Raw genomic sequence first — 24,412 nt, forward strand, 5'->3', positions numbered from 1 at the left:
TCGCTTCGGGCTATTTCTCTCGTCTACTATTTTTATTTTATTATTTTTTTTTTATATAAATTAAAAATATCTAAGTTTTTTGAGTTTGTTTTAATTCTAAATAAAATTTAAATGTAATAATATATTAATTAAAGTTTAAAATGTTTAGGCTAAATCTTTTACACTATTTAGCGAAAGTACCAGTGCATTAAAGGTCCTTTATTTTGTGCACTTTTGAGAGATTTAAATACTCTATTTTCTTTATTTTCCATAAGATTTTACTTTATTTCAACGTAAATTACGGTAGAAACACTATTATAAACTTTTTGTAATGGCGTCGGAGATTATAAAGACTTTCGAATGAAACACTTCGATTCACTTCAATGAACAAAGTTTTTCTTCGGAGTTTTTTCGTTTCTTTGAATCTAAATTCTTTTGACAATTGTTTCAACTGGCCTCCAATGAACTTTCACTACATTTTATATCTTACGCCTTATATATATATATATATATATATTATACAACTGTATCATTAAATATTAATAATTAATTAATTAAAAACTAAGAAAATAATAAATATATTTTAAAAAAAAATTATTTAGAAATGCTTTAAAATACTCGATTTTTGAATGGGTATTATAATTATATTACATTCAAATTCATTTTCCCATAATTTAATTATGTTAGGTATTTTTAAAATAAAGAGTACGTTTTAGAGGATAAATTATTAATTTTCATTCTTATATATTTATTAGAAGAATTATAATGTAAATAGTAATACGCAAACAGCGAAATTTTAGTACCTCTCTTAGCTTGGTAGGGCCTAGGCCAATTTGAATTAGAGGACCTGGCGTACAGTGTTGACTTTTCTTCGGTTAGAAGTAAAAAAAAAAAAACATTGATATCTGAAATACAGTAGCAATTTCATGATTAAAATATGCAACAACCTGTTATAAGTTAACATGTAATTATTACCTTAGTGCTCTCAAAGCAGAAAGAGACAAAAATAAAAATAAGATTCCTATTCCTTACCATCATCGTGTAACTAAGCTGTCTTAGGATTCTGGTTCCTCTGGAATGGCCCCTAAGAATTTCACTTCGGTTTTATTATTTCGTAAACTTCTTGGGGGCCATTTAGCCTTCTGGGAAGTCGAGATTCCATGTTCCTGTCTAGTTACACCTGACAACCTGGGCAGCTCTCGTTGTGGGTTAAGCTTTGCCCATAATGGGTATAATTTGAGATCAGTCACATATAATTCGGCTGTACTAAAACCATAATATTAGACTAATTCTATTCGTGAATGAAAAAAAAAACTGTTCTGGTGCATTTAACAGTATAAAATAACAAGTTCAGATGAAAAGAACATGATAACAAGTGATTATTATTTCTATTATCGCGTTCATACAGCTTTTGTGGATACATTTTCATGAATTCCAATGATCCAATTCACCCCTATTACCCTACATTAACACAGTGGTACTTCGTATAACGTACTTAATCCCGTTCCAGGTGCACGTCCGTTAAGTGAAACGTCCGTTATACGAAACGCATTTTCCCATAGAAATACATGTTAAAACATCTAATTCGTTCCGCGGCATAAAATAACCGTACTGTATCATAAAAAAATGAACATGGGGTGCGTTCTTTTATTCCTCCGCGTAACTCTGCGCGAGCGACATCCGTTAAAAAATTCCTGCAGAACGCGTTCCTAAATTCGGATGGGAGTGCACGCCGTCGAACGGCAAAAACGGCCGCTTGTAGCAGTAGTTTACGGTGGAAAGCAACATGGCGTCCTCCATGGCTAAGATAGTTTCGTTTCCGGGTCCATTATGAGGTTTTATGAATGAGAATTTAGAAATTGTGAAAGCGCGAGTTAGCGCACGCGGTGATGTGTCTTTACGAATTTTTTTTCGAGGCTATTTTGAATGCTCTTTCAACAAATAATCCATTTTATGGTTAAATTGGGACCCTTCTTTTGTCTTTTAAAGCCCATAGTTTAGAATTATAGATTCCTCCATCACGATACTATCGATAGTGCGGGCGCCGCCATCTTTCTTTCTTTCACCGACGTTCCTAAATGCCTACAAACAGCAGCGCACTCCCGTAGTAGCGGAGACGCAGAGCGACCGCTATTAAAGAACGCACCCATGGAGCAGTCACCAATTATGCCGGAAAGTCCGTTGTTCGCAGCCAGTCCGTTATACGAGTTACAGTACCACTGTATATATAAATTGCTTTTCTAGGTAAGATTAAACTTACCTTTTACCCCTTGTGTTTTAATTATAAGTTTAGTGTACTGTTTTTTGTTTTGTTTTTTTATTAAGAAATATGTTGTATGATCTTGTGTAATTTTTTATGTTTTCTCCCCGCATCATGGTTTTATCAGTATGCTTAAATAATAATAATAATATATTTATATATTTATTTAACAGAATTTATCCTTTATATCTTACAATCTCTCATCTTTCAGTCTCCTTGAATAATTTTTTTTTTTATATAATTATATATATCAAGATTTTATGTTTAATAGAAAAATTATGAATTTGCATTAACATATTTTTATTACATTTTGTATTAAAGTTGCTAAAAAATTAAGATTAGAAAATTTCAATATCTTGTTCACGCGATTTACTAAATATGAGAATTTATTAATAAAAAATTAAAATAATTAAAAATAATAGGAATAATCTCGGCTTGCTATCCTGCTGTATTAAAGCCACTTTACCCACTGTGTCTATAAATGAAAATGATTCCCTATTATGGCCCACTATTAACGAGAAACTACAAAATTTTATGTGAAATGGTCTCGAGTTAGACATATATACACACACTCAAATACACGAACACACCTATATGACATATCAAAACTAGTTAAATCGTATTTATAATATCCCACACACTTTAAAAATTCTTTCGTAGAAATATACGCCTCGTATATTTTATATTATAGTATATATATAAGGTGTCCACTTAAACATCTGTCTATCAAGGACAAAAGAGATCTTTCCAGCATTGCACGAGTGCGTGTGTGTGGTGCAAGCTTGTTTCACAGTTGTGCCAACGGTAAGTCATCAAGCAATTCGTTCATCGTCGTGTTTAGGATGTGCAGATACCGGGTGTACATCTGTACATCGGGGTCTAAAAAGTTGCTCACTCCAAATTCCGCACCCGATATCTCAAGTAAAATGCACTCGGTGTTGCGTATGTTTTGTGCATGGCTTAGCACGCTCGTTGTAAGTTATACACTCCATTCCGGGAAACAATGCCTCGTCATACTGTAAATTTAACATCATGTTGCATCACAGAAATCGCGGTTGGCATCCTATGCATGCGGCACAGCGATTAGCTGTAGATAGTAATACCATTTCGTTGGTTGTAGATAGAAACAAAATGGATGCATGTCGTGGCGACCGTAACATCCTTTACTTTTTACTCTTTCTGCCCTGTGGGCACTAAGAAGCCATTCTTTTAGTAAGCCCAAAATGGGTCGGCCGGGCAGTGAGGAACGAAGCCCGACATATCCGGACGGACCATCCAAAAAATTCTTGGGGTTTTTCGACCCATCTGGATTTGATACCAGATTCACTTCAACTTCTCGGCCAACGCGACGTAATATCCGGTGCTTTGGTACAGTTTAAATTATTTAATACATCGAGATTAATAATGTAGCTATTATAATGACTCATAACTCACACATTCAAAATGGAGGAGGAAGCTATCGACGACGTACTGTACACCTCAAATTGATTGCTATTGGTTTAAGAAATTCCTTAAACCAATTCCGTAGATAGTGGCGTAACTAAGATTTTCCTGTGGGATGATCTAGGACGATCTAAAAAGTACAATCAGAATGAAGAATTCAGTATCCCTCACCCCTCACTAGTATATAATTAAGCGATTAAATAACCGAGCACTCGTTTTATTATTATTATAATAAACGAAATGATTGATATTGAATTATTAATTAATAAAATGTAATTTTAGATTTGTTATTTAAGACGATATTTTAGTTTAAATTTTATTCCCAAAAGCTCTAGGGGGAAATACAAAATCCAAATCACCCCTATAAGTACCCCACAGTCCGTAGAGGAAAAGTTAAAACTTGTTCAACTTGTTTTATACTGTGGAAAAGGAAAATTTCTCTAAATTCCTTTCGTAAATGAGAATGGGGCTTAAGGCCTTTTTTTTTATGCCCGTCGCGCATTCGGCCAAGCCCACGAGGGCTGCCACGTGATAACAGTGGGCCCAACCGCCCACGAAAAATAGTGCCGAAACGATTACGGAATAACTTTGTAACTTTGTCCTAAGAGCAATGAGAGGATCTTTATTTCCATGCCTATCGGGAGTTTGGCCAGGTCCACAAAGGGAACAGCCAATGGTGAGAGTTAAGGTGTAACGTATTCAAAACCGACTGCTCATGAAAAATTCCTGGAATTCTCTATCCATATTCCATCCGGAGTCCTCATGTGGCAGACTGATATCTTTACCATCTCGACCATTCAGCCGTTTACAATTAAGATTACATATATTTACATACATACATACATAACAGTATGTATGTATGTATGTAAATAGTCTATAACAAATTCAGCAACAAATTGCTCAACTTTCCCGGCAACATTTAATGGCGCCATTTTTTATCATATTTTATTATTAAAAACTTTTTATAGATTTAATTATTATAAAACGGCAAAAAGCTTAATTTTAAGGAAAGGGGTGAGTTTTATTTAAAAAAAAAAGAAAAAAAACTGTAAATCCTAATAACGAGTAAAATCGTCATTACGTCCGATCCTACTGGAGATACACAGGACCTCCTATATCTCCCCACCTCCTCGACCTTTAACCACAAAAATTTAATAACATCAATCCCCTAATCTCCCTGCAAAATTTCAGAAATTTTCGACAAAAAGCACGGGCGTTATTAAGCTTCGAAGAGAGTGAATAAAATCGTGCCCCCACACCCATACATACAGGAATTACCCCCAATTTTTTTTGCATTTCAACGTTTCAAGGTCCCGGGTCCAAAAATATAATCATCTTGGGGAATCATTTTTTCACCGATCGCCATACTTTCCCTCTGTTATATATAACAGCCAGGAAAGTAATAGGACAACACTGTCAATCAAAAAGTTTTGTAGTACATGGAAAAATACATACTATTATCTTTTAGTGCAGTGTTTTTCAACTGCCGATCCGCGAAAAATTTTCACCAATTCACAGAAAAATATTTGACTCTACTGAAGCTGATTACAGTTCATTACAGGTGACATTTAAATAGTAATCTAGAATTACTGTAGGGATTTTGCTACATAGAGTAACTCTAGATAAACACAGTATATAAGCTTAATAAATAAGCATAATTCATAGTTGCGTATAATTAATTGGTGATGAGAAAAAGGTTGAAAAACACTGTTTTAATGTATTCTGAAATATCAAGTAGTATCCCAGAACAGGCTGTCAAATATGACAGTTACATGCTTCACTGCACAACACGCAACAGTATCAGTACATCACTCCATAACACAAATGCAATGCAGAAGTGTTGAATATGTAGTCTGGTTTGGGTTAAGTGGTGTGATGATTAGGTTAGAGCTATTTTACTTTAATGGTGTTTGACAGTTTTTATTAAACCGAATCATTTACACATCTGTATTACTGCTAACAAGCAACTACTTCTGCATTACACAGTGATGAACTGATACTCATGTTGTTCTGTGAAGCATCCAAGTCTCAAATTTGACAGGCTGTTTCTAGGATTCCATTTGATATTTTGGAATACACTAAAAGGTAATAGTATGTATATTTTCATGTGCTACATCTTTTTAATTGTAAGTGTTGCCTTATTTTCATTATGGACTAAGATTATGAAAACCTCTGATAGAAGGCTGGAGAGGGCAAAAACTCGCACCATTATCTTGCATATGCCAAATACAGTAAACATATGCAAAAAGATTGCAGTGATTGCCCTAATAATTGGGTGGAGAGACTTGTTACAACCCTATATTTGCTACTTATATTAATAATTAATGTATGATTGGGTGTATGTATGTAGTTTATTGCTCACATATTCCTCTCTGGCAATATCTAATATACTTCTATCAAAAACATTTTTTACTTCAAGATTCTAAAAGGATTATTATAAAATGTTTTGTAAATAGTCTATAACGTGTAAAGTTAATATAACAAAAACAAAAAGTACCTTGGTTAATCATATCAGTAATTTTAAAATATTTTACACATATTATATTTAAAAAACAAACAAAACTTTATTTTCAGTGACAGATATGCCTACAAATTATCCACATTTCCAAGTTTTATGCAACTCTAAATTTTAGAGGATATTCTGCATCCACTTAAACTTGTAATTTCACAATTCTTGCTTTCTTCTCTGTCACATCTTTATTGGAGGGACTGCAGTTTTTCTTCTCAGATTTTGTTGGACAACTTCCCCATAAATATACAAAACATCCCACTACTGTACATGGGAAATTCGGGTGAAAAATAAAAATCGGTCAACCTTGGGGAATCCTTCTAAAATATACAATTATGCCTAGAAGGAAAGCCAGGGTGGTCATTACGTAAAGATCCCAATTTGGTCCTAAAAGACGAGTAATACTGACAGCCGGTAGCAGTTTTTCCCAGTTATACTAAAAAAATTAATTATTCAATTACTATAAAATATGTTGAAAATGATACAGTAAAACCTGTCAAAAATGGAATGTAGCAGTTTGGACAGAATTTTCTGTTTTGGTTATATTTCCATTTTATAAAGAATTATGTTTTTAATTATACAGGGGGCAAAGTTCACAAAATGTCACAATTCACAAATTTAAAACTGCCTCTTCTCTGATGTAAATATTTTGTTTTAACGATATCTTGAGAATACCAAAACATGTACCCAATGCAGAGGAAACAAATCCTTATGCTAGAAATTCCACTTTACTCAAATTATGTTATGCAATTGGAACCAAAACATCTGTTTCCCAAAACAAATACAACACAGATTTTTGATTCAAGTGTTTTCCACAGCAAACTGTTTCATTCCAAGATTTATTTACTACATAGACTGATTTCCATTTCATAGAGGGTCTGTTTTAGATAGGTTTTACTGTATTCAATATTCTAAAAACATCCATTTAACTTATTAATATAAAATTAATAAATAATATCTAATATTAAATTTTAATTTGCATAAACTACTACATAATAATAAAATTAATTAATCAAATTTATTCAAATTTCAGCATTTACTTTTAATATTTATTTTAAAAAATTATAATGTAATTTTTTATATTCCATCAATTGCATGTTAATCATATGTTTTAACAAGTACAGTAAAGTCCTGCTGGTATGAACCAATTGGGACTGAGCCCTGTTTGGATTAGCAGATTTTCGGATTAGCCAAATAATTGAAATAATGCAGAAATAAGCAGTGAAACAGGTCCGGTTTATATAGATCCAACACCATCAATGATGTCAGCACCCCACCCTTCATTTCATCTGACTTGTACTCAATAGAGGGTGCAAACAGTTAAAAAAAAAAAAAAAGTTTTGTAATTTTGAAATGGCAACCTGCTCTTCATTGTTTACCTTAAAATTATTTTAACTGTAAAAACGTTTTCAATACACAGTCCAGAATGTCAATCAGTTGACTTATGCTACTGTGTGTTAGCATGCTTAATTGTGGATGTTGAATGTACTCTTCCCTCTACATTATTTTAGTTTAGTTTAGTCTTCTGCTACAATGGCCATGAAACGGAAATACACAACATGTACATTGAAAGATAAGCTGGATGTTTTGAAAAAACTGGACAAGGATGAAAGTGCAATAAAATTGGCAGTAGAGTTTGGAGTAGGCAAGGCCACAATTACTGACTGGAAAAAACCGTGCAAAGATCAAGCAGTTTTGTGCCTCTGCTTCAGAAAAATCAGTTGAAAATCAACACACAGCAAGGTTTGACAAGCTTGATGAAGCTTTATTCACGTGGTTCACTTAGGAAAGAGAAAGAAGAACACCCCTAAGTGGACCACTTGTTATAGAAAATTTCCTCTCTGCCGACTGAAACATGTTCGGATTAGTGGTGTTCAGACTAGCAGGACTCTACTGTATGTTAAAATTTAAAATAATACTTTTGGCTAATTTAATTTATTCAGTTAATTTTGTTTAATTTTTAGTTACACATGTCAAGTTTTAAAAACACAGATACTTGCTTTGAGTCTGATAGACTTTATATTTTTATAAAATAAAATTATAAAAATAATTTTAAATGTTACTATTTACCTTTAAAGATATTTTCTAAAGAACAGAAAAAATGAATAAATAAAAATTTAATTTTTTTGCAAAATTGTTAATTCAGCTAATTTTGCAATTATAATAAATACAAGGTAGACATACAAAGTTATTGTATGCGTATATCTAAGTTCGATCATATGATTTTATATAGCATTGATAAAGCATTAAAATATGTTATTTTTCTTCAAAATTTTGTTCCACATTTCCAACTTCTGCCATCGCTAGTTTACATTATTATTTTGTTCCTAGTGACACAATTCATAAGACAAAATAAAAACATGTACAATTTTATTATGGTCAAAAAATATCATGTTTATAATATCGGAAAAACCAACAAAGTAATATAAATATTTGCATGACACCTAATCAATACTTATTGTAAAGTTCCTTTGTATAATTAAGATAAATATTTCTGATATGATAATATCAATCTGAATCATCATTATAAAAAGATACAGAAATGTAGACTTCACTTTAGTAATTTAAAATTACAGACTATATTACTTGTTGTTCTGTCTAACAGACATCAAATGGGTAACTAAAAGTTGAACTAAATTTTGTTAATATTTTAATAATGTTAAATCTTGTTCACAATTTTATATTAATTAATCAGTACTTTACTTTTAAATTCATTCTTAATCATTATAATTTCTTGATAAATTTTATTATAATAAAATATATTAACTTGGTGAATTATACACAATTTTCCTGATTTTATATACATATAAAACAAAAATGATCATTTTACACAAATATTTACCTCTTTAAAATAACTGACACTGTAGAGTATTCCCAATTTTGTTAATGCAAGTGCTACAGGAACTTGTGCATCAGCACTTGTCTCGGCAGCCATGTCATAATATCGTTTTGCAAGATGAATATCCTGCTTATAAATTTAAAATAAGCAAACATAAATGGATATCAAAACATAATTTTTACTCTCATTTATTTTCTAATATATATATATATATACAGGGTGGGCCAGCAAAAACGAAACGGCAGAGTGTTCGTGTTTGTCCAAGCAAAGCGCTCGGACAGGTCGATTTTACTCTCGAGGGGACATCTTTTGCAATAAAGTTTTTGCGATTCTGAATTCAACAGACAACAAAAAATTTTAAAAACTCATTTATTTTGTATTAACTAAACAAACATTTATTTCGAAAAAAATGTTTGTTTAGTTAATATTCAGAATCGCAAAAACTTTATTGCAAAAGATGTCCCCTCGAGAGTAAAATCGACCTGTCCGAGCGCTTTGCTTGGACGAACACGAACAGTCTGCCGTTTCGTTTTCGCTGGCCCACCCTGTATATACCTAAATATATTAGAAATAAATAAATATATAAATTGAATAATAAATGATATATTACCATAAGCAAATAATAATAAAGCTAATAAAAACAATGATAAAATAATTTATTTGCAGATGAAATTATTTACAGTAGATAATATTTTTAATAAAATAACCCTATATGACCAATTGTATCCCAAAAGCTAATTTTAGAGAACTTCATATCAACTCTATAAAATGAACTTTCAGCATGACTCCCAAAATATATGGATTTGGATTACAGTATAATCATACCTTTCTAAATGAGTAAATTATAAAATATTATACTTAAATATAATAATAAACCCTCATTTTATGAGGGTTTATTATTATGTTTAACCCGACATATAGGACATCAAGTTCTGGATTCTGACTGATGGAAAATAAAGGTATTTTCTAAATGGTTTTCCTTACCTTGGTAAAGATGTGCCATGTCCAGGAGAAATATCATTGGTGCAGCATATTATCATGAAACGTGTCGACAATTATATGTATTTAGGTATCAACATTGTGTGTGACAATTTTTTTTACATTTCTTTCATTTCTAAATTCCATACGTTCAGTGAAAAACAGCATGCTGGAAACAGTATAATACAATCGGCATGTGCTTTTTAATTTGAAAGCTATCATGAATAAAGAGCCAATTCTGAGCACAGTTGTACTGAACAATGAAAATTACACAATGTTAACAATTTATAAATCAAAGAAGGATAAAAATGTAATTGTCATAAGTTTACTTCATGACTCTGTCTTGTTCTTCACTCAAAAATCTCAACAAAAAAAGGTAACCAGAAATGATAATCTCTGATAATGAAAACAAAGCTGAGCTTCAGTCAACACGCTCAATCAAATGGCATGATTTATAGTACAGGAAGCTCATCAAGATAACTAGCCTATAACAGCGTTTTATGCCATCCTGGATTTGGTGGCTATCAATGCACATACATTATAGAAGGAGATAACTCAAAAATGCATTCCCAGGTACATATATATTCAAAACCTATCAGAATAATTGAATTAAGAGTATCTAGAGGAAAAATACAACAAAATATCATTTTGACACTAAGAATTGCAAGAAAATCACTTACAGATATCTGAGTATGTGATGTAACTTAACATTTATATATACATACAAGATTCCTTAACTCTATTTTACAGTAGTCCTATGCATTTTTAAAGCAGCTAGAATGACGACCTGATGGCCGAGCAGTTAAGGATGCAGACTACCACTCTGGGGGACCCAGGATTGAATCTGGATGGGTCAAAAAATCCCAGGAATATTTTGGGGGGGTTGACCAGATATGCCAACCCCCGTGTCTACAGGGCGGAGAGTTAAAAAAAAAAAGTGGCTAGAATGTCATGTTTTATACAATGTGTTAAAAACAAAATAGCAGAGCCAACAGAAGAGGGACAAGTGCCAGAAATGTGTATTGACACCTAAACAGCAGAATAAAAATGGATGTAAAGTAAAGCCTGGTGTCTATCGAGTGTGCTTCATTGTGCAATATGGATATACATAGATAAAAGGCACGATTTCAAATTGGAAGAAAAGGAAAAAAAAAAAAAAAAAACCAATTATTACAAAAACTCTGTTCAGAATCACAGTTCTACGAGAATACTAGAATTATTTCTTTGGTGAAATCACTGTCTGACATTGCTATATTAGCAGATTTTAATCCTGATTTAATTTTTGAAACTAATAGAAATTATCAGGCCTATTGGTATCAAATTAAATATGGCGGTTGTTTAGACGTAATCAGTTAGATCAGGAGATAGTAAAATCATTGTTTTATCCATAGGCGAAGATTAAGCATTCTGAATACAATTATACAAGTGAGAGTCAAAAAGTAGGTTGAAACTGGATTGCAATTCAAGTAACACTATTTGAATTTGTTAAAGATAAAAGAAAATCTGTCCCTTATAAATACCTTCTCAAAAATAGATGTGGAAATATGTAAATGCACAAGATTTTAATGAAATTAGCAAGGAATATTTAGCACTTATACTTAGAAAACTAAATTTAAAAAAAATCTTAAAACAATATGGCATAAAGCTCATTGAAGTAAACTTTTATAGAACATACTTCAAATTTTTTAAAGGATCTGTTATAGTTATTTTAAAAGAATTACTCTTTTAATTTAAAAAATATGATGATAATATTTTTAAGTAGCAACTTAAAATGTATTATTTATTTATTTATAAAAGTAATATATAAGAAACTTTACAATAAATGAAAATAACAAACCTGTTTCATTCCCAATCCTTGTTCATGCATATAGCCTAAATTAAACATGGCTTGTGCATTATGCTGCTGCTCGGATGCCATTCGATATTGTGCTGCTGCAGATTCATAATCAATATTTGTACCATAGCCATAATAATGATAATCACCCAATTTCACTCTTGCCACAGAATAACCTAAACAAATATATCAAATGAGAGAAATCTCATTATTTGTTTTTATTAAATTTAAAAAAAAAATTAATAAGCTTGAAAATGACAGCATGTTATAGCACAAACAAAGCATTTTCTTAACAAACTCTCTATTTATTTATTAATTCTTTAATATTAAAATTATTTAATGTCACTACTTTTTGGAAAAGTTTTTACACCAGTGCAAAAAGTTGTTTTGAAAAGTTATATATCAAAACAAGCAATTTCAATGCCTGATTATTAAGTTAATGAAAATAAATATACTAAATTTAATAAAATGCTTTTGATTTTACTTTGCAATAAACATAAAAAGCTTAGAAACCTTGTACAGCTGCACGATTCCAATATAATAGAGCTCGAGCAAATGTTTCATTCTTTGGAAACAGATCACTTTCTCCTAAAAAATACAGAAATGAAATACTATATTACTGAATTTGTCTATTGAAATTGAATAAATGAGTGAAAAATATCTTTGTAATAAAGCAGAAATTTTACTACAAAGTAAAAATAATAATAATAATAATAATAATAATAAAGGTATAACCTCTGTCTAAAATGAAAGCTGCATTACTCTGAGCAACTTCATAACCAAGTTCAGCAAGCAAAGCGTACTTCACCAATGCTTCACTAATTCTTCCTTCCTTATAATCCATATAAGCCTGCATGAGTTTAGTTCCCCATCTGCCTCGTTCTGCAACATTCTTAAACAACTGGAAATTTAAAAATAATTTCATATATAAATGAAAGATCTATGTATATATATTCAAGTCTTGAAAGTTCTCTCCAGTTTAAGTTGTCTAAATTTTAAAAAATAATACATTTAATCATATTATTAAAAAAGCAATAAATCTTTAAATTAAGAAAGCGTAATACAACTGCTATTACAAATTTAATCTGTTCAAAGTTTTATAACTTCAAAGTAACAGTTTCTAAGAATTAATAGAACTTAGGGGTAAGTAAATGTTATAAATACTTGTTAAAAAAAATATTTCATTTCAAAAGTGATTAAACAGCATACATAATTAAATAAAATTTTTACTACATAAGCCCATGCAAGTTGAATCTTCAATGCTTGCTCAAGAATTTAGAATTGATTGTTAAATAAAGTAAAATAGACAACAGACATGCACAAACATAGACACAGACAGATACACAAAACTATTATTTGAAGTTACCTCTACAGCAGTTTGACAAGACCGAACAGTTCCTGTGCCTGTTGCATGCATTTGGGCTAAATTATAAAATGCTAACACATGTCCAGATTGAGATGCCATGGTATAATATTTAATTGCCATTTTATAATCTCGTTGAGTTCCTAAGCCACCTGAAAATTTCATTTTCAATTATTGAATTATTTCATACAGGTAGTAAAATATATATCTTTATCAATTATAAAGCGAAACCAATAAATGCTTACCAAACTTTCATATAACAAGTTAAAAAAATAACTAATTATATACTAACCAACGTTAAAATCTGTTTATTATATTCATTAACTGATCAAATATATTATCATTATAAATGAAGATTAGTTATTCTGTATGTATGCAGAGTATTATGGTACATTTATTTAAAAACAAAGATTTCTTCTAAATACATAAAGTTTTTAATAAAATTTGGAAAAAAATGATTCTACTGTAAACGCTTTACTGTGCAGAGATGCATTTATTCAGAAATAACTGATGAATATACTAAACTATTGTATTTTCCTTCTTCTTTTTTTAATATCAAATCGTCTTTGCTGTTTATATTTTATTTAGACTTACAAAAGCCACATCTATTTAATTCAAGCCAGATTTTGTCAATGTTTGACATTATATATATGATAGATACTAACTATATGTTTTTTTAAAAGAAACATATTTATTTGTAAATTGAGGTTTTAAATACAATTATTTTCATTTTCTAGAAATTATTTAGAACATTTTTTTAACTTTTGTAGAATTAAGAATATTATGTATACATAATATTCTTATCATTTTAATGCCAAAACTCATCATATAAAAATAAATACATTCAAATAATGGTTATTAAAAAGAATTTAGTTATGTTATTATATTAATTTGAATTCATTGTATTATATATATAATGTAATATATTATTAGACAAGAACTATTATAAATACATTGGTTTAGATAAATCATAATTATTAAAAGATTTGAAAATTCTCTAAAGTCAAATGTGTGCAACAGTAATTAAAAACTTAAAATTTATCTTCAAGCATTTTGCTTCACAAAACACCATTACTTTCCTGGCTCTGTTATATATAACAGAGGGAAAGTATGGCAATCAGTCAATATGATCCCTAGAGGTTTTTACATTTTTGGACTCGGGACTTTGAAACGTTGAGAAGTGAAAAAAAATATTTGGAGATTTTTTTCTGTATAGATTGGTGGGGGGCATGATTTTGCTCAACCTCTTTGAAGCTTAATAACTCCTGTCCTGTATCGAAAATTTCTGAAATTTTGCAAGGAGGTTGTGTATTAGGGGATTATGCTATTACATTTTGGTGGTTAAAGGTCGATGGGGTGGAGAGATAAAGGGGAGGTGCGTGTCACATCTTAAGTAGGGTCGAACTCAATGATAATTTTACTTGTTATTAGCATTTACAATTTTTATAAAATCCACTTTTACCTTCAAAATTAAGCTTATTGCTAATATAATTAAAAATATAAAAAGTTTTTTTAAATAAAATATTGTAACATAAGGCACCACATGCAGTTTTAAATGTTGCCAGGAAAGTTAAGCAACTCATTTCTGGATTTCTTTTATTGGCGAATTCACTCATATTAATAAAAATAAAACTGATGCATTTGAACCATCCAAGGTTACCCCTTAATGTGTCAATCTACATGCATGTACTGTACATTCATATGACAAGATGTGTTTTAGACATTTAGTCATTTAGTTCCTCCTCAGTTGGCATTTTTTAACAATGCACATCACATATGTACATATGTTATGTGCATTATTATTACCAAGAAAATAAGCCCAAGAACTGACAGTTAATGTTGTACAATATACATGCAATGTTCATAATCATACAACATACAATATTCATTACATTAATAATAATATTAATGTTGCTACATCGGTTTAAACCCATATTGTTGTAATATGTTGTTATTGTTATAATTATAACTTTGAGATTAGAATAAGGTGGGCTAAAAGCAACGTTAAATGCCTAGGTCAAGTTATTTTTACCAATATAAATGATTTTTGCCAATAAAAATATTTTTTGGTTTAAAATATTAAAAAAATTATACACTTATAAGAGATGAATATAACTTTCATTATTTTAAGAGAAAGTGTGTGCATCATCTTCTATTTATTCTACATTCATTTTACATTATGCATAGATTAAATGTTTTACAGTTCATATAATAAATTTAAAATGTTAAAATATGCTAAAATATGCAATCTCTTGATATGGAAAACATTAATATCTGAAATTTTTGAAAATATAATAAAGAGATATTCACTTTAATGTGTTTATCTGCATTAACTAAAAGAAAAATTATATACAAACAAATTATAATAATTTGTTTGTATAAAATTTTTCTTTTGGATTCAAAACATTTTCCAATATTTATTCTGATTTATAAATCTAATTTGGTCCATTTCCAATTTAATTTATTTTTATTAAGTTATATTAATAAAGTCTGATGGTAATAAGTAAAAAATCATTTATTCATTCCAGTCAAAATACCCTTATTTTATTTTCTTTTCATATTTCTTCCTAGTGGTAATAAAATGAAGTATTCTCTCTATTCTCAAATATTTGATTTAGTGTTTTTACATATTCATCAATCTGTCAAGTTTTTAAAATTGCATAGATTCATAAATTATAAATAAACAACAACTAACCCGTTCTACATAAAGTAAGACACCAACCAATGCCGAATTATTGGGCTAGAAAACGGCTATAGCAATAATAATAATTTTAAGATAATTTGATACTAGAGTTTGGCATTAGGCGCCATCTCTTGCTAAATATTGCTATAGCTGTTTTCTAGCCCGATAATTCAGCATTGGTTGATTCATAAATTATAAAAAAAAATTTCCAAGTTATATTTTAAGAACCTTTTATATCATCTGAATACTTTCATTCATTATTAGTTACTTCAGTTTTCAATAAATTAACAAAATATACAGTAATATATTTAAGATATTAATCTTAATTCTATGATAAATGTAAGATCAAGAAATTTTTTAATATGTAAAGAAATTATATCAGGAAGTTGATTTATAAAACAAATTTCTAAATGTTGATAAATATACATGGTACGATTCAAAGTTCGGGGACTGCAGTAATCTATGACAACAAAAGCATGTATTTGAAGTTACAGCGTATGAAATGAATTCTACCAAACCACCTCTACGTGTTCGGGTTAATTTCACCTATGTCACGTGATTAAACCGCGAGCACTGCTGTTTTTTTCCGGAGATAGTTACCTTTGTTCTGCGACGTAATAAAAGTGGAGTTTCAAGAACAACTTCCAACATTAAATTTCGTCAGCATTTAGGTAAAACACCTACGGAGACTTTAAAATAGCTAAGAAAGGTGTACGGTGATTCTACCATGGCAAAGTCGAAATGTTGGAGGTTGTTCTTGAAACTCCACTTTTATTATGTCGCGAAACAAAGGTAACTATCTCTGAAAAAAAAACAGCAGCGCTCGCGGTTTAATCACATGACATAGGTGAGATTAACCTGAACACGTAGAGGTGGCTTGGTAGAATCCATTTCATACGCCGTAACTGGAAATACATGCTTTTGTTGTCATAGATTACTGCAGTCCCCGAACTTTTGCATCGTACCGCGTATAACTCTAAATGAAAAATGAAAAAGTTTTAGAAGCAAAAAAAATTCATTTTAATTCCAAAAAATTAAATTTACATTAAAAAGCAATAGTTTGTTATTTATATTTAGAGTATATCAATTAAAATTTTTTTTAAAATTCTCTACACAAATTACTGTATTATTCAAAGTAATTTGTAAACATGATACTCACTATAATGCATATTACCAAGCTGTAACTGTCCATCAACCCATCCTTGATTAGCAGCAAGATTAAAATATTTATAAGCTTTTGAATAATCCTAATAGAAAAAGTAATGTTTTGAATTTAATAAATACATCTATTTTGAACAATATAAGGTTTTATATAGCTTAAAAATGAATATATTTTAATATTTTAATATCCAATATAGGATTGATTAATCATTTATTGAATAAATTTAATCATTTACTACAATTTAATTGCTAACATTTTAAATTAAAAATTATAAACTTACATTTTTTTTTCCCAATTAAAATAGGATAAATACACATTAATATTGAGAGATTAATAAAAATGAATAACTTTTAAATTTCAAAGACCAGAGGTAAAAAAATATTTCAAAATGTTATTACTTCTAATTTCAAGTTAACTTGAAATTAGAACTGCTACAACTATACATTGAATATGTCTTCAAGATACTAGAAGGAAGGAAATACATTGACTGGTTTACTAATCTTTTAATTATTATTATATTCTAAGCTACTATGTTCTTCCAATGATAATTACTTTTTGAAATGAATTTCACATTATTACTTGGAATTTACTTTTTTTCTAGAGTTGATATAAATTTAATTTAAAAAACAATAAAACAATTGCTTTCTTGTAAGCTTGTTTAAGAACCAAAAACCTTGTGATTTGTTAGTTATTTTCAAAGTCGCCTAAAATTTTCATAAATATAAAATCTAAAAGCATAAATGTATTTCACAAGTTAAAATTCAAAATACAAGCATCAGTTATGTTTCTACTTTCGGATTTTATGCTCATGAAAACTTTGTATGGAAAAGTACTCTACTCCATACAAAGTCATTTTGTGGATGAGTGAGTCATGAATCACAGACCTGGCATGACTGTTTGATGAATACACATATCTCTATGATCCACAAATTTTAATGTAAAATAAACTGCCAATTTAATGTAGGCATAATAAGAATTATTATATTTAAAGAACTTTTCATACGCACAATTTTACCATAGCATGGTGTAATATTTGTTGTTTACTACACATCAGGAGAGGTTTTGTTTGTAAAAGTCATATCATTCATATAATTGAAATGTGAACAGAAGTTTAAAATATATTGGAATTGCATGCTCTTTTCCCATTCCTATATCATTTCCAACTTCATTTAGTAGATAAATGAAAATTTCCAGAAAACCATTGTAGATGATGTTTCAGTTAATAAAAATACCATAAAATTGGTAGTCCTTGTTATAAAATTTGGTTTTACATCTGTCTGTACAACATAAAATAATAAAACTAATAGATAAATCACTCATTCTCTTCCTGGTGGAAACCATCACAACGTTAATATTGCTTACCTACGGCCTAAATAAAATTATAAATTCTTTGACTAGTAATAATCATAAGCTTAAAACACACATCATTTTTTACTGTAATCTCAAAAATCAACTGCATTCATTGTATTATGAATAGTTTTATTTTAAATATGTTTTGTTATGGTATACTGCTGTTGTAATTTTTCAAAATTTTATTTTATTTTTTGTTTTATTCAGAATTCTGTTATTTATGTTCCATTCAAATCATAGCAAAACAGGATAAATTTCAAATATTAAAAGCAAAAATGTTTTTTAAGAATTCTGCTTTCAGTATCTTTAAGTTTTATTCTTGTTTCTTATACATAATGAACCATTGCTTTTATACTGAAATATTTTGTCTACAGAAATATATTTTTCTAGATCTTAAGTTCTAGTCTTAGTTAAAAAAAATGTAATGTTGATAGTCTATTACAACTGGAATAATGAATAAAGAGATCAATGAAATCAGCATTTCATAACAAATAATAATATAATGATATGCATTGCAATGCACAGCTAAAAAATTAGACAAATAAAATATAAATGACTTGATAAGTCTGTTTAATAAACATGAACATGTTTAATACAATATTAATAAAATGTCATCATCCTTTAATATTTCAATTTCCAAAAATTAATTTCTCTGAATTACAGTCTCATATATTTTCATTTCATTTTAAAATAAAACAAATTGTTTATTTAAAATATAACCAATTTATTTATTTCATTTAAAATGATGTAAAAATAGTATGAGACTTAAAAATTATCAAAAATATTTTTAACATTTGCTAACAATTCTATTTAATACTTTAATTACATAATTCTTAGGCATATAATTTATTATTATAAATTAATCAATCATTTTTGAATATTTAAATAAAATATATCTTTTATTATTTAAAATTTGAAACTTACCTTTTGAACTCCTTTACCATATAAATACATTAAACCCAAACCACTTTGACCAACAGGATTGCCCTAAAAAATTTTAAATATATATTTTTTTAAATACAAAAACACTCATTTATATATGATATTTGATTCACAAATTAATGGACTTATCATGTTTATTCATAATATTTAATGGTACAACAGGCTAATAACTGTTATGTCAGAGGTACAACAAGGGGAAAGACTAAGCATGTGCCCCAAAATGCCAGGTAAAGAGGGCATCAAGAGAAGAGGGTGTGTAATTATTTAAATTATAAGGAATAGTTTATTGGTGTCAGGTAATGGGCAGTGTGAAGAAAGGGTTATAAGAGAAAAGGCAGACTAACAGTGGCACAGACTGACTCATCAACATATTGCTCATGTCCCAAACTTCCAGAACAAGACGTATGCAAGGATCTTAATTTGACTCAGATGACAGAGAGCCTAGTCATGTTCCTTGTTTTGAAAATATTTTAAAGCAAAGTTTGTCAAGTCTTTATATGATGTTTTGAATTTCTGGATTAAAAAATTTTAATTTAACAAATCTAAAAGTTTTAATGAATAAGTTTTTGAATATTTGTTTTTATTTTAATGTATCAAATTTTATCGACCTGTCATCTTCATTTGTAAAGCCAAATAACCACCAAATTACATCGAGCTACTTTTCCGTGATCATATTTAATTAATTACTAAATAATTTGTCACTAGAGGGAGGCATTAGGTGCCATCTCTTATTAAGTTTAATAATTATAATTAAATTAATATTTATTAAATAATTTAGAATATTTTAGAAGAAAAGAATTAGCCCAGAGCAGGACTCAAACCTGCAACTGCCACTCCAGACTGATTTGTTTCTTCCAAATTATTCTAAATTATTTAATAAATATTAATTTAATTATAATTATTAAATTTAATAAGAGATGGCACCTAATGCCTCCCTCTAGTGACAAATTATTTAGTAATTAATTAAATAGTAAGTAGTCTGATGTAATCCGGTGGTTGTTTGGCTTTACAAATTTATCAGGTTTTGTGACGTTTGTTTATGCATCTTCGTTTGTTCTGTTTGAGATGAAATATTACTTAATACAGGAATAGTTTAAAAATTATAAAGTGAACAGTAATGTTTAAACTTTATCTATTAATTTTTATCAATGAGTAAATAAATGAACTTTTATTTGAATCAATTATTTGTATTTGTTTAATGGACCAAACTTTCTATAGTGAGTATATCTCAGTTCAAAAAATTATTTGTCACGCAACTATTCTTCCAAATCTTTTCTAATTGTTCTAAAACTTTTCAGATTTACAGTCCACAATGATGATATTTATATCAATTAATTTGTTACTAAAAAATTTCTTTCTAAATTAAATATATTATCCCATTTCAGATCATGGCAATATTTTTAAGATTATTTCTAAAACTACAGCAATTATTTCCTATTTTTATATTTATAATTTTAAACTTCAACCTGTTTTCTACAAATATACATAGAAATCGTTTATATAAAAACAAATTATTTCTATTTCAATTAAATAGACCCATCATAAAGATTGCTGATAATGATATTTTTTTTTACCACAGAAATTCATTGAAATTATTCAATTCCTTGGAAAAAGAATTAAATTATAAAAATTTTTATCAAAACTCATTACAATATTCTTCTTCTTTAATACAGCATACTTTCCAACTGTTTTTGTGTGTCAATTATTGATTTTGGAAATTATTTCTGATTCAAAGATACAATTCAAATTTCTGATTTCATTTGCAATTTAAAATCTTTGTATCAATAATGTTATTAACATGTTAATCGCCATCCGACGCGCCGGCGGTCGTACTAATTAGGGCCGTACAGAGCCATCCGACCGCCCGTCGTCGCTATAACCAATGTAGTTTCACTTAAGGTCAAATTATCCTGGCTTCGTAAGACGTTGTTTTACATCCTAGTGGCGGCCTCTCGTGTACATCTATAAAGTTGGCTCGGACTTCTGGTCGTCATATGGTCTCACGAAGTGGTCCGACGGCCGGCAATCGTAGTGTTTTTTAAATAAAAAACTGTTTTATATTATATATATTATTTATATTATATTAAATATCAAATTTTCTCATTGTGGCCGGTAAATACACAAAATATCATATTACAGGTGGCAGTTAACGTGTTAACAGACTACTATGTGCTGGAACATCATATTGAAGACATATAAAACATTGTCTATTTTAATCTAAAAATTTCCACTGATATCAATCATCAAACACTCTTATATAATTAATATTTATTGATATGTTGATGATAATTTTCAAATATCCAACCAAAATATCATAAGTTTAGATGAATTAATTAAAATTACAAAAATGTCAAAATTTTGCCTAAATGAGCTAAGATTGGAAATAACTTTAAAAATTCTTGTATATTTTGTGCAATAAATATTAATGTTAAAATGCAAGTACAAAGAAACATTACAGTTTACCCTAATGCTTACATTTTAAAAAGTAATATTTTTAAAAAATATTATAAGTATAAATATTTTTAATAAATTTTTATCAGGAATTACCAAACCTTATCACAATAGGAGCCATATATCACCTGTCTGAAGTGTGAGAGAGCTGCATCCTCTATTGGAACGGTATTTTATATTATTTATAGTTAAAAAAAAAACATAATTAGCAATGCTATGTTAAATTAAGAATGTGTATGTTTGGGTGGGTATGTAAGAAATGCTATCTAAATAAACTTTGAAAAAATGATATTATTATAAATTACTTTATTTTCATCTAAATACATATCAATGTTTTTACATTACTTACTGGTAAAAGATTTGTAGTTTGGACATACTGGATCTTTAAAATTCAATTCATATTTGGTTTTCACTCCTTTAGGTGTTGACTTCTAATCATGAATGATGCTTAGATTTAATGAACATCATATTTGAATAGAATTATTCACAACTATATGTGGTTCCAAATATACATAATAAGTAGTGTGCTGCATGCTGTAAATGTTTGTTTTATTTTACGATAATCTCCAAAATTCATTAACTAACTTTATAGATTTACGAAACATCTTGCAATTTTATTAACTTCATTTCTCCTATTGCTGTTTCATGAAGTAAATTTTTAGAAATGCAGGCAGTCAGCAAATATTACATATGTGTAAGTAGTATGTATCAAGTTTATAAAAGGAAACTGTATAACTATAAGAAAGACATAGTAAGAGTCTAGAAACGCTGTACGTGGCTTGTGAGCTGCAATTCGGCTACTGAGGCTCTATATAGTCAATAATTTCTAAAATAATTCTTATCCAATTTCCCTGTTTTATTATACATACATCAATTCACCCCCTTTTTTATGTATTTGACAGATCATCAAAAAATTAATGTATGTATATTTGAAGTTTAAATTATTTTCAATATTTAAATTGATTCTTATTTTGTAATTTTAATATGAAATTTTTAATTTTTTGACAACAAAATCATTTCAGAAATAAATTGAATTCTTTCAATAATTTGAAAAATATAAAAATACTTCTAAAAATACCTTTTCTGCAGCCATCGTAAAATATTTTAATGCAGTTTCATTGTTTTGTTTCACCACTGGGCTTCCCTCTAAATACATCTGAAATATTTTTTAAAATTTGAAATTAAATTCTATTCATTTAAAATCAAATTAATACAGGAAAATTTAAATATTATATTTATTATTTTCATCTTTATGTTCTGATAGCAATTGTCCAAAACTAAATCCTATGAATTAAGAAAAATATTAATACATAATTGTATTATATATTCCTTCTTTTTCTTTCTGAAATTTGTATTTTTTTCATTCTGAGAGGATTATATTAAAAGCAATTTGTTAAATCTACTTTTACTTTTAAATGAAAATATAGTCAACTTGCCTTAAAATGAATACCGATAAAACAAATTTTGCCATTGTCCTGGCAAAACACCATTGTCACAATGTTAATTTTCATGTGATAAAGCAAACAAAAATTTTACTAGACTTTGTTCAACCAAACTAAGTTACCTTCACAACTCCCCAGAAATAACCCTATTTCTAATAATGATTTTTATTATTTGCATCAAAAAGCATAAAAAGCAAAGTGTTAGTGTAATAAATGTTTTATTTTCAGTAGAGTAATCTTTTTCTCCTACTAAGCAAAGAAAAGATTTGACCTCCGACTGTAGAGTAATTCAAACATCTGGCTTTAGCAGACCATTCTACTGTACTCAGAAAATAGGGGTTACAGTTTAAGGATAAATACAGTAATGGCAGGTTTAGCTACTGTGCCAAATTTGGCTCCTTTTTTACTCTTTTGGCATCAAAAATATTTTCTACTTTTCAAACAATCTTCAACAGAAGAACATCACAGATTTCTTTTTAGCTTTGTTTTTTTAACCACTCTGATATACTGCTCCACACTTAAATGGCAAATACCATCTCCCCATGTTTTGTTTAATTTGAAAATCATTTAGAACATTAATTTATTTAATTTTATTTAGTAAATTAATTCAAAATATTATAATTTAGAGATCTCTATTGCTTATTAATCCTTAACTCCATAAATTATAATGCGAGTTGACTGTATATATATGTATATGTATATATATGTATAATGTATATATATATATATATATACATATATATATATATATGTATACACACTTCTATTTAAAAGTTTTAAAAGCTTCAAAAGTGATGAAGTCTACAATTTTCTGTAGATTAATGGCATGCAATATGATGATTTAGTTTAGTTAAATAATAAAATAATTCTTAAATATAAAATCAATTATTAAAACCAATGGGATCGGTGGTAATATTAACACACTAAAAATAAAAAATTTTTAGTTAAATAACAAGTAAAAATTATACTCTTTCCATTTCCGACTTCGAGGATTCTATGAGCCAAAACAAGACAAACAAATAGCAAGGAACAACAATTATTTTACTAATTTATCCATATGCATTTCGCCATCTAGGCCTCATCAGTGGATACATCAGGATGTTATTCGTTGATTACGTTTTATACCCAACAGCCGTTCCCAGCATGCATCAACCATCAATCCAGCATTCAAATTAAG

General features: G+C 28.8%; 1 protein-coding gene across 2 annotated transcripts in view; it reads right to left on the bottom strand.

Moving 5' to 3' along the window:
* Window positions 1–6,221: 6,221 nt before the first annotated feature.
* The window catches only part of LOC136990232 (protein sel-1 homolog 1-like), a 67,153-nt gene continuing 48,962 nt past the window's right edge, over window positions 6,222–24,412 (bottom strand). The window contains exons 11-19 of one of the 2 annotated variants that reach the window (XM_067288621.1): window positions 22,872–22,949; window positions 19,325–19,387; window positions 17,048–17,135; window positions 13,209–13,357; window positions 12,578–12,743; window positions 12,356–12,430; window positions 11,846–12,018; window positions 9,034–9,156; window positions 6,222–6,627 (exon numbers count right to left, since the gene is read on the bottom strand). In XM_067288621.1, coding sequence (XP_067144722.1) covers window positions 6,493–6,627; window positions 9,034–9,156; window positions 11,846–12,018; window positions 12,356–12,430; window positions 12,578–12,743; window positions 13,209–13,357; window positions 17,048–17,135; window positions 19,325–19,387; window positions 22,872–22,949 — 1,050 coding nt within the window. In that variant the 3' untranslated portion in view covers window positions 6,222–6,492. Of the gene's footprint in view, window positions 6,628–9,033; window positions 9,160–11,845; window positions 12,019–12,355; window positions 12,431–12,577; window positions 12,744–13,208; window positions 13,358–17,047; window positions 17,136–19,324; window positions 19,388–22,871; window positions 22,950–24,412 lie in introns of both variants that reach the window. The other variant, XM_067288620.1, reaches the window with a different exon arrangement.

This window comes from Centruroides vittatus, unplaced genomic scaffold (genome assembly GCF_030686945.1).
Source record: "Centruroides vittatus isolate TY-2023 unplaced genomic scaffold, ASM3068694v2 scaffold_861, whole genome shotgun sequence".
In the NCBI taxonomy this organism is placed as follows: domain Eukaryota; kingdom Metazoa; phylum Arthropoda; class Arachnida; order Scorpiones; family Buthidae; genus Centruroides; species Centruroides vittatus.